At 46.6% G+C, this 15,331-nt stretch overlaps 1 protein-coding gene across 1 annotated transcript in view; it reads left to right on the forward strand.

Annotated features, from left to right (window-relative positions):
• The window catches only part of LOC117397889 (adhesion G protein-coupled receptor A2), an 89,180-nt gene that overhangs the window by 32,291 nt on the left and 41,558 nt on the right, over window positions 1-15,331 (forward strand). Inside the window, exons 2-3 of the mRNA XM_059008454.1 lie at window positions 3,207-3,278; window positions 14,385-14,456. Of these exons, the coding sequence (XP_058864437.1) occupies window positions 3,207-3,278; window positions 14,385-14,456 (144 nt within the window). The remainder of the gene's footprint in view (window positions 1-3,206; window positions 3,279-14,384; window positions 14,457-15,331) is intronic.

The following is a 15,331-nucleotide window of genomic DNA, read 5'->3' on the forward strand; positions in this document are numbered from 1 at the left end:
CAGAGGGACATCCAGGGTTTAGTTTTGGGTAGAGCTGGGTGTTATCTGCATAGGAGTGAAACATGAGGCTATGTTGGCGGATGAGGTTACCCAAGGGAAACATGTAGATGTTGAAGAGAAGAGGCCTGAGAACAGTCCCTTGAGGGACAACTCACGTGATCGGGTTTGTGTGAGCACTGCTTCCATCATAGAAAACAGACTGCATGCGTCTAGATAGGTAAGAGGACAGCCAGGAGAGACAGGTTCCACAGATTCCAGCATACTTCTGAAGGCGGTCAAGAAGAATGCTATGATATATGGTATCAAAAGCAGCAGTTAGGTCAAGGAGAACAAGGACAGAGGGAGCAACAGCATCAGCATTGAGCAGAAGATCATTTACAATCCGGAGCAGAGCAGTTTCGGTACTGTGATGTGGCCGGAAGCCAGTCTGCAGAGATTCAAGCAGATTGTTATCTGTGAGATGTTTCGTCAGCTGGCTGGCTACAGCTCTTTCAAGAGTTTCGGAGAGAAAAGGAAGATTGGATATGGGACGGAAGTTGGATAAGACAGCCCGGTCAAGGGAGGGTTTTTTGAGCACTGGCATTACTCAGGCAGTCTTGAGGGCAGCAGGAACCAGGCCTGAGACCAGGGACAGGTTGAGAGTGTGCATAATGGAAGGAGCAAGGTCAGAAGAACAGAGACAGATGAGATTTGTTGGCCAGGGGTCCAAGGGGCACGTGGCAGTAGTTGATTTCAGCAGTAGGCTGGAGACATCAGTAATGGAGAGAGGAGAGAAGGAAGAGAGAGCAGGAGGGGCAATCGAAGGAGAGTCAAGCTGGTCAAGTACTATACTGGGTTTGTGGCAGGTGAGCGTAGAATAAATGGTGTCGATTTTGTTCCGAAAGAAAGAGGAGAAATCATGGAAGTTAAGAGAGGAGGATGAATGGGAGGAGATTTATCGATGACTGGATGCAGGATTTGATCAATGGTTTTGAAGAGAATATTTGGTTTACCGTGTCCCATGGATATAATTTCTGAGAAGTTCTTCACCCTGGCAGCAGTGAACGCACGCCAGTAGCTACTGAGGTGATCGGTCCAAATCTCTCTGTGAACTGTTAGTCCAGACGACCTCCATTTGCGCGGCAGGTAGACTTAAGCAGTCGGAGTTTGAGGGTATGCCATGGACAATTGCGAAGTTTCTTCACTGTTCTGGTTGTAAGCGAGGCAGCTGTGTCGATGATCTGAGAAAGGGTGGTGTTGTAGAGGGACGCTACAGCATCGACCGAAGATGGAAGAGTACCAATCAGAGGGGAAGAAGTGACACGTTCCGAGAGTCTTATAGGATTTAGCAGATTTTTGGGACAGAAGGAAATAACAGTGTCAGTAGTAGCTGAAAGTGCAGGAAGATTAATATTGGCAGTGATTAAGAAATGGTCAGAGAGAGAGAGATATCCGTGACTGAGAGATTGGAGATATCAAGACCCCTGGTGATGAGCAGATCCAGGGTATGTCCATGGGTGTGAATGGGAACATTGACAGATCGAGAGAGTCCAAGACAGTCCAGGAGCATGACAAAGTCGGTCACTAGAGGGGAAGAAGGCAAATCGACATTGATGTTTAAAACACCTAGGAGTAGAATTTTGTCAGTTGAAGTGCAGATTAGGGAGAGGAATTGCGAGAACTCAGCAATAAAAGCAGAGTTATTCTTTGGTGGATGATAGGTAACAGCAAGGGTGAGCGACATGGGAGAGGGGAGCTTGACAGCGAGATGCTCAAAGGAAGAGAAGGCTGGCATAGAAAGAATTGAGGCGAGAAGCACAGAGTTAGCAATAACAGCAATGCCCCAACCTCAACCAGTGAGGCGTGGCTTGTCAAAGAGCGAGTAGCCATTTGGGGTGAATAGATGTAGTGAGTGCTTATCATTTACAGAGTGCCAGGTTTCTGCTAGACAGAGAAAATCAAGATTAGTATCAGTTATAAGTTTGTTGAGAAGCAGATATTTGTTAGTAAGAGAATGGCAATTTAGGAAGGAGAATTTACAGTTTGTAGCAGGCAGTACAGACGGAGAGGGGCTTAGTAGCGGTATCTGAATCAAGTATAGAGAGCTCAGTGGTGTACTGGGGATCTGAGAGCAGCTAATTCAATACAGTCTAGTATAGAGAACTCAGTGCTGTACTGGGGATCTGAGAGCAGCTAATTCAATACAGTCTAGTATAGAGAACTCAGTGCTGTACTGGGGATCTGAGAGCAGCTAATTCAATACAGTCTAGTATAGAGAACTCAGTGCTGTACTGGGGATCTGAGAGCAGCTAATTCAATACAGTCTAGTATAGAGAACTCAGTGTTGTACTGGGGATCTGAGAGCCAGCTAATTCAATACAGTCTAGTATAGAGAACTCCGTGCTGTACTGGAGATCTGAGAGCCAGCTAATTCAATACAGTCTAGTATAGAGAACTCCGTGCTGTACTGGAGATCTGAGAGCCAGCTAATTCAATACAGTCTAGTATAGAGAACTCAGTGCTGTACTGGGGATCTGAGAGCCAGCTAATTCAATACAGTCTAGTATAGAGAACTCCGTGCTGTACTGGAGATCTGAGAGCAGCTAATTCAATACAGTCTAGTATAGAGAACTCAGTGCTGTACTGGGGATCTGAGAGCAGCTAATTCAATACAGTCTAGTATAGAGAACTCAGTGTTGTACTGGGGATCTGAGAGCCAGCTAATTCAATACAGTCTAGTATAGAGAACTCAGTGTTGTACTGGGGATCTGAGAGCCTGCTAATTCAATACAGTCTAGTATAGAGAACTCGGTGCTGTACTGGGGATCTGAGAGCCAGCTAATTCAATACAGTCTAGTATAGAGAACTCAGTGCTGTACTGGGGATCTGAGAGCCAGCTAATTCAATACAGTCTAGTATAGAGAACTCAGTGCTGTACTGGGGATCTGAGAGCCAGCAAGTACAACTCAGATTTTGTAGATAAAACAGTATTAGTAATTGCCCTGTGTGATGTTTGTGAAAGCTCATTATTTAAATGGGTTTGATCCTTATCAGATTGCTTGGCAGACTAGACTACACGTTTATTAAAGTCCAGATGCTCTTTTCTGTGGCGAACTCAAAACTCAAAATCCATCCCTGTTATTTGACTACCTGCAAATCCAGCTTCCTGGGTGAAGACACACTCCACGAGTCTGTCTGACTCCTTGTATTTGTTTTTTTCTCCGCAGGATTCTTAGCAAGAACCGGATCAGCGTTCTACGAAACGGGTCATTTCTGGGTCTGAACGGACTTGAGAAACTGTGAGTTGTTATTATTATTATTATTATTATTATTATTGGGCAGCAGTGTGGAGTAGTGGTTAGGGCTCTGGACTCTTGACCGGAGGGTCGTGGGTTCAATCCCAGGTGGGGGACACTGCTGCTGTACCCTTGAGCAAGGTACTTTACCTAGATTGCTCCAGTAAAAAAAAAAAACTGTATAAATGGGTAATTGTATGTAAAAAATAATGTAATTGTATGTAAAAATAATGTGATATCTTGTAACAATTGTAAGTCGCCCTGGATGAGGGCGTCTGCTAATAAATAAATAATAAGAATTATTATTATTATTATTATTGTTGATGCTATACATACTGATCCCCTGATGCTGCCTTGTATGATTTTAATAATGAATCGTGATAAAAGTTTTTAGAAACGCTGTCCATAGGGGTGTAGGGGCGTTCTGATTCGATGTTACAGGTAGCAAGCTTGTGAGGTGTTTGATACGTGACCATACCTCAGTGATTACCAGCCTTTAATTGATTCAGGGAAGGTATTGTATTATATGTTGAAGTCTGTCTCCAGAAAAATAATTACAAGTTTCATCAAAAAAATGCAGAGTGAAGACTGCTGGGAGTCTGCCCCCCCCCCCCCCTCCCCCCATCCAGTTTGGGTTCAAAGGCCTGTAACCAGACCAGCCCCACCCTCTAAAACGATTGTGTGAACCCCCCAGGGGATCGTAAACCAGCAGGGGGCAGTGTAACGGATCTGGGGTCAAAGTGGAGGCACACAGACAGAGCGCCGGTAATCTGGACAAGCAAAAACATTCCAAACACTTTGCTGGGTGGAGTTGCTCAGTTGTAGCTCATTTTTTTCTGTGCCAGAGTCCTTATTCTTCGTGTTTACCCCAGTGTTACTGGTTTCTGTGCCAGAGTCCTTATTCTCCGTGTTTACCCCAATGTTACTGGTTTCTGTGCCAGAGTCCTTATTCTCCGTGTTTACCCCAGTGTTACTGGTTTCTGTGCCAGAGTCCTTATTCTCCGTGTTTACCCCAGTGTTACTGGTTTCTGTGCCAGAGTCCTTATTCTCAGTTTGTACCCCAGTGTTATGTTTAAAAAATGATTATTATAACATTCCACATTCAAACAAAGGGTGCCCCGGAGAGCTTGGTATCCCATAATTTCAGATTCTCCATCTCAACAAGACTTTGGTTTTCAGAAAAGTGTATTCGGTTTAGGTAAGGACACAAGGAAAAGGTATACAAAAGCAAAAACACATCTCTCAAATAATGAACTGCTTGTCCCTCTCCCTCTCTCTCCTCACCCTCTCCTCTCCCTGATCTCTCTCCCCCTCCCCCTCTCTCCCTCCCCCCTCTCTCTCCATCTCCTCTCCCTCTCCTCTGCCTATTCTCTCTCTCCCTCCCCTCTCTCCCCCTCCCCCTCTCTCTTCATCTCCTCTCCCTGTTCTCTCTCCCCCTCCCCCCTCTCTCTCCCCCTCCCCCTTTCTCTTCATCTCCTCTCCCTGTTCTCTCTCCCCCTCCCCCCTCTCCCCTCTCTCCCCCTCCCCCTCTCTCTTCATCTCCTCCCCCTGTTCTCTCTCCCCCTCCCCCCTCTCTCTCCCCCTCCCCCTCTCTCTTCATCTCCTCTCCCTGTTCTCTCTCCCCCTCCCCCCTCTCTCTCCCCCTCCCCCTTTCTCTTCATCTCCTCCCCCCCCTCTCTCTCTCCCCCTCCCCCTCTCTCTTCATCTCCTCCCCCTGTTCTCTCTCCCCCTCCCCCTCTCTCTCCCCCTCCCCCTCTCTCTTCATCTCCTCCCCCTGTTCTCTCTCCCCCTCCCCCCTCTCTCTCCCCCTCCCCCTTTCTCTTCATCTCCTCCCCCCTCTCTCTCTCCCCCTCCCCCTCTCTCTTCACCTCCTCCCCCTGTTCTCTCTCCCCATCCCCCTCTCTCTCCCCCTCCCCCTCTCTCTTCACCTCCTCCCCCTGTTCTCTCTCCCCCTCCCCCTCTCTCTCCCCCTCCCCCTCTCTCTTCATCTCCTCTCCCTGTTCTCTCCCCCCCTCCCCCCTCTCTCTCCCCCTCCCCCTTTCTCTTCATCTCCTCCCCCCTCTCTCTCTCCCCCTCCCCCCTCTCTCTCCCCCTCCCCCTTTCTCTTCATCTCCTCCCCCTGTTCTCTCTCCCCCTCCCCTCTCTCTCTCTCCCCCTCCCCCTCTCTCTTCATCTCCTCCCCCTGTTCTCTCTCCCCCTCCCCCCCCTCTCTCTCTCCCCCTCCCCCTCTCTCTTCATCTCCCCCCCCTGTTCTCTCTCCCCCTCCCCTCTCTCTCTCTCCCCCTCCCCCTCTCTCTTCATCTCCTCTCCCTGTTCTCTCTCCCCCTCCCCCCTCTCTCTCCCCCTCCCCCTTTCTCTTCATCTCCTCCCCTCTCTCTCTCTCCCCCTCCCCCTCTCTCTTCATCTCCTCCCCCTGTTCTCTCTCCCCCTCCCCCCCTCTCTCTCTCCCCCTCCCCCTCTCTCTTCATCTCCCCCCCCTGTTCTCTCTCCCCCTCCCCTCTCTCTCTCTCCCCCTCCCCCTCTCTCTTCATCTCCTCTCCCTGTTCTCTCTCCCCCTCCCCCCTCTCTCTCCCCCTCCCCCTTTCTCTTCATCTCCTCCCCTCTCTCTCTCTCCCCCTCCCCCTCTCTCTTCATCTCCTCCCCCTGTTCTCTCTCCCCCTCCCCCCTCTCTCTCTCTCCCCCTCCCCCTCTCTCTCCCCCTCCCCCTTTCTCTTCATCTCCTCCCCTCTCTCTCTCTCCCCCTCCCCCTCTCTCTTCATCTCCTCCCCCTGTTCTCTCTCCCCCTCCCCCCCCTCTCTCTCTCCCCCTCCCCCTCTCTCTTCATCTCCCCCCCCTGTTCTCTCTCCCCCTCCCCTCTCTCTCTCTCCCCCTCCCCCTCTCTCTTCATCTCCTCTCCCTGTTCTCTCTCCCCCTCCCCCCTCTCTCTCCCCCTCCCCCTTTCTCTTCATCTCCTCCCCTCTCTCTCTCTCCCCCTCCCCCTCTCTCTTCATCTCCTCCCCCTGTTCTCTCTCCCCCTCCCCCCTCTCTCTCTCTCCCCCTCCCCCTCTCTCTCCCCCTCCCCCTTTCTCTTCATCTCCTCCCCTCTCTCTCTCTCCCCCTCCCCCTCTCTCTTCATCTCCTCTCCCTGTTCTCTCTCCCCCTCCCCTCTCTCTCTCTCCCCCTCCCCCTCTCTCTTCATCTCCTCCCCCTGTTCTCTCTCCCCCTCCCCCCTCTCTCTCTCTCCCCCTCCCCCTCTCCTCTCCTCTCCGGTCCCTTAATGAGTTGAGTCAGTGCAGGCCCCTCTCCCGGCCTGTCTTGTCTGATTGACGCTGTTTTAATTAGAATAACGAGCTGGAGGATGTGGCCTGGCCTCCCTCCAAGCCGCCACTCGCCCCAAAAACAAACTGCACTAATTACATCGGCTGGATAGAGCCTTAATTACTGCGCTGCGGACCACTCTGTACAGCAGAGAAGAATAGGGGCTTTGAGAGATACTGAGAGGGGGGGTGAGTGTGTAACACAATGGGACTGTGAGAGTCTCTGTGTGTGAGAGTGTGTGTGTGTGTGTGTGTGTGTTGTGAGAGTCTCTCCAAGACTGTGTGTGTTAATGTGTGTGTGTGAGTGTGTGTGTGTCTCTCTGAGTCTGTGTCTGTTTGTGTGTGTCTGTGTGTGAGTCTGTGTGTCTGTCTGTGAGTCTGTCTGAGTCTGTGTGTGTGTGTGTGAGTCTCTCTGAGTCTGTCTATGTGTGTGTGTCTGTGAGTGAGTCTGTGGTCTGTGTGTGTGTGTGTGTGTGTCTGTGTGAGTCTCTGTGTCTGTGTGTGTGTGTATGAGTCTCTCTGAGTCTGTGTGTGTGTGTGTGATTCTCCGAGTCTGTGTGTGTGTGTGTGTGTGTGTGTGTGAGTCTCTGTGTGTTTGTGTGTGAGTCTGTGTGTGTGTGATTCTCCGAGTCTGTGTGTGTGTTGTGTGAGTCTGTGTGTGTGTGTGTTTTAGTCTCTCTGAGTCTGTGTATATGAGTGTGTCTGATGGACTCCAGATGTGCCTGTGTGATAAACTGGAAGGAAGGGGAATGTTTATTGAGAGAACTGTGGCATGGGGTTAGCGAAACTTACAACAAACGCACACACTCACACACACACACAGCACAGTGCAGCGAGCAGTGTCAGGGCCTTGTTTTCACTTACTATCTGAACCTCAGGATCTCCACTACCATGGCAGCTAATGGGGGCTAAACTAAATATTCCTGCATTAAAGGTTTTCTTCAAACACACTCACACACACACTGACACACACTGACACACACGCGCACACACACACACACTCACACACACACTCACACACGCGCACACACATACACTGACACACACACACACACACGTTCACATGTACTCTTAATGATGACATTGCATTGACTGCCTTTGTATTATTACTGAAGATAACGTCACACAGGCAGAGTGTCTTCTCTCCTCTGTCCTACACTCCACTTCGGCATTATAAGTATCAGTGAAATGTTTTTAGGCTTACATTATTATTATTATTATTATTATTATTATTATTATTATTATTATTATTATTACAGTGCTCCCCCTTTATAAGGCGGCTCTTTATACTTCAGGTTATAAGGTGGTACGGTCACGGCTTCCATTTGCCCTAGTATTCTCGTTATAAGGCGGAACACAAACAGCATGGTCACTTAACTAAGGGTCCCGACTACAGCGTTATAAAGGAGGAGCACTGTATTAGTTATTCATTCAGTGTCGGGTGTCGCTTATGTTTAGAAATGTAATCTTGTGCAGTTTGGACATAAAAAATGTTGTTTTTTTAACTTTGAAATGGTGCTGTATGTTCTGTGCAGGGTGAGGTACACACAGGACAGTGAGGTGTGCAGAATTCTGACACATCCTGAGCACAGATTGAGTCATTGATTTCTCATACATCATGTATCATTATTTTGTTGTGTTACTCAAGATAATCAATATTATTATTATTATTATTATTATTATTATTATTATTATTATTATTATTATTATTAATAGTAGTAGTTCCCTAATAAAAGTTTACCATTGTACTAGAAAGCATAGTGAATTCTTGGTAAATCATAGATAAGCATTGTATGTTATGGTAAAGTTTATTTTAAAAAAAAACATGGCAAGCCATGGTAAGTCATGGTAAATGCATGGATAGCCATTGGATGGGAAAACTTTAAAATGACCATGCAGATTTACTGTGGTAAAGTTTTACAAGGGTAGATGTAGTCGTAGTAGCAGCAGGGCTTTTGAATCGATTCATCTCACAAGTTAACATTTTCGTTATTCATTTAGTTGAAGCTGCGTGTATAAATGAGCTTCGTCCGAATCAAAGACAGTGAAAAGCAGGCAGGCATGTTCAGGTACATTATTGAAATGACCAGGTGCCAGGAGTCTGAACAACCAGGACCCTGGTAAATGTGCTCTGAATGAACTCAGTCACACCTGAGTCTGTAGGTTTACGAACAGGGGTTGTGCATGCAGCTAGAAGGGAAACAGTTTATTCTTTCAATAATAATAGACTTCATTGAGGGGAGTTGTGAACCCCAGGACTGGGTGCAGCAGGGCTGGTGTGAGTTTCAAGCCGTGCTGTTTGCTGGTTAATGGCTCGTGTGTTTCTATTCACTCAGCTCCACATTGTGTAAACACTGTGCACAGAGCAGAGCTCAGCAATCAGTGTTACTGCACGGCCCTGCCAGCACAGGGCTGGCACAGGACAAGGAGCTTTCAGTAGTGCCTTAACTAATGCTGGCAGACAGCTACATTAGGAAAAGTAAGGATTTAAAATGTAGACCCTTGTGTACTAACGTGTCTGTCTGTCTACCAATCTCCATGGTGAACACGAGCGCTGCCTTGAATTTTCACAATGCAGGGATGGAAATAAGAATCCCATTGCATAGCAGTGTGATCCATTCCTGGTTTTACTATGAGTTTAATAAGAGACACCTGAGCTTGTTACCTATACACTGTGGCTAATCAAGCTTGTAGTAAAACCTGGAATAGGTGAAACTGCTGTGGAGTCTTATTTCTACCCTGTAATGCTTGGACAAAGCTAAATTAGGAAAGCTACTGTATGCATACGTGTTGTTAGGATCCCGATTCGAAATGTTGAAGCTTACAGTATGTACAAATCGCAGGGATGGAAATAAGACTCCTATTGAACAGCAGTTTCCATGTTTAGCCACAGTGTATAGATAGCAAGCTCAGGTGTGTCTTATTTAACTAAACCAGGAGTGGATTGTGTCCATATGTCTGTCTGTCACACTCTACAGCTCTGGACAGAAGGGCTTGCATCAACTAGAATTTTAGAATTGAGACATCATTTAAAAAAAAACAAAAAAAAACAATATGCATAATTTAGATCTTTTATTTAACATCACGTAATCAAAGAAATTAAACGATATCGCGATTTCATGTTAGATTTCAAAATGTCACATTTTTCAATTTTTGTCAGTTTTTTATTAAGTATATAGAAAACTAGAAGCAGTGTGTAATTCAATGTGTTGATTATTCAGCAGGTTTCATTCGACTTTATGAAGCAAAATTACTTGATTCTATTGGGTGGTGCTAAACTTTTGGCCATAGCTGTACATGATAAAACTGCCTTACATTTTCACAGATCTCCACATTTTTTTATCATACAGTCCTAGCCTAGTTAGGAGTTCCTGATTTCCTAAGATGTAAAACAAAATGACATCCCAGCACAGATTGGTGGGATGCACAAGCAGAGATTAAGAGCTTGCAGTGTAGATTTCAAGGACTAGCTCCTCTTGGGCTGTGTCAGCATTGCAGTCTGTCATGTCTGCTGGCATTGAGGGCACAGCTATGATAGAATCGGATAAAACTGTGGATTTAAAACACAATTTGTAGAACATTTTGTCGCACAAGGGCTCTCTGTGCTATTGCGCCCTGGCTTTGAAATAAAATGAAATAAAACACAAATTGCTAAAATAAAAAATAATATCAAATAAATACATTAAAAATAAACCCCAGATCTCTGCTCTGCACTGACAGTGACATTTTCCAGGAAGGGCTCCAGCACAGTGCAGATAGCATCAGCATGGGAGGCCTTATACAGAGTAAGACAACAACCATCTGAAGGCTCCGGGAATATGGAAGAAGATATTTCTGAACGTGTGTGTGGGGCTCTTTACCCCTTCAGAGTGTGTGTGTGGGGCGGGGGGGGGGGGGGGGGGGGGGGGGAGTGGTAATGGAAAGACTTGTGCAGGAAAGCAGGAAGTTGGAATAAAAACAAGTGGCGGTGTGCTCCTGACTTCCTGTTCGATACAGAGACCCCATTGTGAGGAGAGGGCCAGAACAGGCTGATAATCACACTGAGCTGGCTCTCAGCACAGAGAAAACCGTTTAAAATACGAGGAATTATAAAAAGAAACCAGAGCCGAGAGACAGGAAATGACACGTCATGAAAACTGGAGCCACACTCGTAGGCTACATAAGCAGAAATTAAACAGAAGGTGGGGGGGAAGGGGGTCTGCTACCCCAGCAGTATAATCAGAAGCAGCTACAGGCCAGTTATGTAATACAGAGCATTGTGCTGGAGTTCATCTATCTGGCTATCCCAGTTATGTAATACAGAGCAGTGTGCTGCAGTTCATCTATCTGGCTATCCCAGTTATGTAATACAGAGCAGTGTGCTGCAGTTCATCTATCTGGCTATCCCAGTTATGTAATACAGAGCAGTGTGCTGGAGTTCATCTATCTGGCTATCCCAGTTATGTAATACAGAGCAGTGTGCTGCAGTTCATCTATCTGGCTATCCCAGTTATGTAATACAGAGCAGTGTGCTGCAGTTCATCTATCTGGCTATCCCAGTTATGTAATACAGAGCAGTGTGCTGCAGTTCATCTATCTGGCTATCCCAGTTATGTAATACAGAGCAGTGTGCTGGAGTTCATCTATCTGGCTTTCCCAGTTATGTAATACAGAGCAGTGTGCTGCAGTTCATCTATCTGGCTATCCCAGTACAGGCCATTCATCACTTCACAATGCACGAGGAAGCAGCGTTCACCTGGCAGAATCAGCATAGAGACCAGTTCTGATACAGCGTGTACAGTGTGCCTGTTCTACTGAGGAACTCAAATATAGTACTGGGTGTTGCAATGATTACAATAGTGTCCATTAATAACAATGCAATTTCAATGCAGTGTCTACTGTACTGCACATGCAATACATTGTAATCGTTTAAAACAGAGGTGATAACATTATCATGACACTGATCTGTGTGCTGCTGTATTGTGCTGCCTTACTTTCATATTCAGCATTTCAACTTGTAAGCTTTCCAATCTGAAGCTTTTATTTTGTGAAGTGATATTAAGTGGGGTGGAAATCCCTTTGTATGATACATGTATGTGATTGACACGTGTGATTGCTTTTAACTGGATTGTGTTAAAACAAAGTGCCAGCATGTTCATCACCAGCACCTTAATAATAATGAGCACTAGTCTAACACACTCCACTCTCAGCTCTCCAGCGCTGTCATTACCAGAACCTTAATAATAATGAGCGCTTGTCTAAACACTCCACTCTCAGCTGTGCAGCGCTGTCCCTCTCCCTCTCCCTCTCCCTCTCTCACCCTCTCTCTCTCCTTCTCTCCCTCTCCCTCTCCCTCTCCCTCTCACCCTCTATCTCTCTCCTTCTCCCTCTCTCCCTCTCTCTCTCTTCCTCTCTCTCACCCTCTATCTCTCTCTCTCCTCTCTCTCTCTCACCCTCTCTCCTTCTCTCCCTCTCTCCCTCTCTCTGTCTCTTGACTTCTTTCCCTCACATTCCCCATCCAGGTGATAATAGTCTCTGTGTGTGCTGCACTGTTTATTTTCCCTGCATGAAACACACTCACTGCCAAACACACACACACTTAGGGACCTTGCCCGACTGTGTGTGTGTATCTTAGTTTCTGTGGAGCGATTTGTCCTCACAGTGATGGTAATTGGCGAGAGCAGTGAGTTGTGTGGTCTGTATAGTGCGTGCGAGGGGTCTTGACTTTATCTCTAGCCTTCTTTATTGTGTTGAGACTCGTGAGTGTAGAAACATCAATCATCAAATAACTGGAGTCAGTGCACTGGCTGCATGGTAGTGACACAGGGGGCTATTTTAGAGCTTATGGGCAAAGAAGGTTGCTTCAAGGTGGGAAAACCAGACAAAACCTAAAGGGACAGAAATAAGACTCCTATTGCAGCTCCACCCGTTCCAGGTTTTACTAGCGTGATTAGCCACAGTGTGTAGGTAACAAACTCAGGGAAGTCTGATTAAACTCACAGTAAAACCAGAAATGGATCAAAATGCTATGCAATGGGAGCCTTATTTCCATCCCTGACCTACTATAGTAACCCATGTTTAAACACATATTTCACATTTCAAAGTAAATGTCAGTCAATGAAGTCCTGGTAAACACTAACAGCAAGGAGAAATGGCCACACCTGTAATTGCTGGCAGGGAAAGATTTAACCCCATCCCTGCCACCCTTACATTCCCACACACACACTGTTTACACAGCAATGCCACAATAGGTAAGCATTATAAGCCCAGAGTGGTATGGTAGAGTATATTAATTAACATGTCAAACCATTGTAAACTAATTGCAAAGTATAACCATGGGAAAAGCATTGGGAAAATTGCAAAATTACAATGAAATTTGCCGTGGTAATCTTTTAAAAGGGCACTGTCTCAGTGTGTGTGTGTGTGAGTGTGTGAGTGAGTGTCTGTGTGTGTGTGTGTATGTGTCTGTGTGTGCGAGTCTGTGTGTGTGTGTCTGTGTGCGCGAGTCTGTGTGTGTGTGTGTATGTGAGTGTCTCTGTGTGTGTGTGTGTGTGCGTGTCTCAGTGTGTGTGTGTGTGTGTCTGTGTGTGAGTGTGTGTGTGTGTGTGTGGGTGAGACTGTGTGTGTGTTTGTGTGTGTGTGTGTGTGTGAGACTGTGTGTGTGTGTGTGTGTGAGTGTCTCGGGTGTGTGTGTGTTTGTGTGTGTGTGTGTGTGCAGTGTTTATGTGTGTCAGTGTGTGTCGTTCACACATATTCATTACAGACTCTCTGACCTCTCTGGCCTTGCTTTTCACACCTGGCTAATAACTCTCCTCCCCGGCACTTCGGGGGTTAATCACGGGGCAGGTGTGCGCAACGCTGGCGTCCAAGCACTTTAACACACGGCTGTCTCCACGGCAACCGGGAAACGTGCATGGGAGTCGTGGAAAAGCTTCAAAGGACATGTGGGAAATGAATATTTATTGCTCACATGTGTTAATAAAACTTAAGCTCTAGCGGGACAATAAAAGTGAGGAGCTTGAGTATCGAGTTGTGGCTTTCCTACAGGACATTCCTGACAGCCTTCTTGAAAACGGTCAAATCCCACTCTGATCCCAGATCCCAGTGTGTGCTAGCTAGCAGAACCACTAGAGACCCACAGCATGACCTGCAAGGGAACGTCACAGTGCAGTGGAGCAGCTGTTGCACAGTGCAGACAGTGATCCTGATCCTGATACTGCAGCTCACTGTCTGGTAGGGATATGGTTAGGGGTACTGATATGATAGGGTTACCAGCAGTGTGGATTGTGTTTTCATACCATTTGGATACCATTAGTATGTCCAAATTTGAAAATGTTGCCGCTGACAGTTTTCTCATCCCATTGTAGCTGCCCTTGTGCTACCAGTGCCCCTTATAATACAGAACAGGGTTGGCAATAAGACTCCTATGGCATAATAGCAGTTTCACCCATTCCAGGTTTTAATACAAGCTTAATTAATCACAGTGTATAGGTAACAAGCTCAGGCCTGTCTTATTAAACCAGGAATGGATCAAACTGCTGTGCAATGGGAGTCTTATTTCCATCTCTGTTCTGTACTCTTCCAATGACATTGTTTTGCCATTGTCGTGCCTCCGTCTGCATTGCCAATGAGGATCATTTGGTAAGGGTATAGCTGCCATTCTGTGGAGTCTTTTTTGAGAACAGCCTGAACTAAACTTGGTCCCTCTGTGGTTGGGTCTTTTGTCACTTATTAATATTTTTTTGCTCACGCAGATCTTTGATATATCCTCTCGGCATCTCACTCTCTGTGTCTATCTGTCTGTCTGTCTCTCTGTCTGTCTGTCTGTCCACAGGGACCTGAAGAAAAATCTGATCAGCACCATTCTCCCCGGAGCCTTGCAAGGACTGAGCGAGCTGCGCAGACTGTGAGTGAAGCTTCGGAGAGCACAGCAGAGTGAAAGCATAGGGAAGCATAGGGAAGCATAGGGAAGCAGTGTAAAGCACAGACAGGCATGGTAAACTGTGGTGAATGCATACCAGAACCATGCTAAAAGCATGGGGGAAAACTGCAAAAATACTATGCACATTTACCATTGTCATCTTTTATAAGGGCACTGACACACAAACTCACTGACATAGAGTCACCAACACACTGTCACACACACACACACACACACGCCTTGACCGAGCCCTGACCTGCTTGAGTGCATATAATACTCACGCAATCTTTCCAAGGGTTTCTCTGTTTCTGAGTGCATATAATACTAACAAGGCTCTCTGCTGAGTGCCTGCAGCAGTACCCAGTACAGATACTGGCCCCTGATTACAACATCACAATAGCACCACCTACAGGAGAACAAGGTGAACTGCTGTTAATCAGCCCCTATTCAAGCAGACAGGATTAATTTGATAAAGCATGTTTATTTTCCCATGCTTCTAAGTCTGATTTAAGCCTATGGGATGCTGCTAACCAATAGAATTTCTTAAACAAGGGTAGGACGGGCTCCCTCACTGCAGCAATCCCCACAACAGCCAGGACGTCACATGATTTTGTTCTGGGATAGTTAGTAAGCGTGGCAAAGAATAAAGCAGAAACGACACTGCAGAATCCCCTTCACTGTCAGTAAGACAGGTACGCAGGTTATATTGCATTGTACATCATCACAACCTTTACAACCAATCAGATCGCTGTGCTGCGTCGGCTATGCCTCGATACACTACAGTGTGTGATTACTATTGTGGATGAAATGGAACTAGTTTAAGTAGAAAAAAAAACATTCCATCAATGCAACAACTGTGG

The sequence above is a fragment of the Acipenser ruthenus genome, chromosome 37 (assembly GCF_902713425.1).
Source record: "Acipenser ruthenus chromosome 37, fAciRut3.2 maternal haplotype, whole genome shotgun sequence".
NCBI classification, from domain to species: domain Eukaryota; kingdom Metazoa; phylum Chordata; class Actinopteri; order Acipenseriformes; family Acipenseridae; genus Acipenser; species Acipenser ruthenus.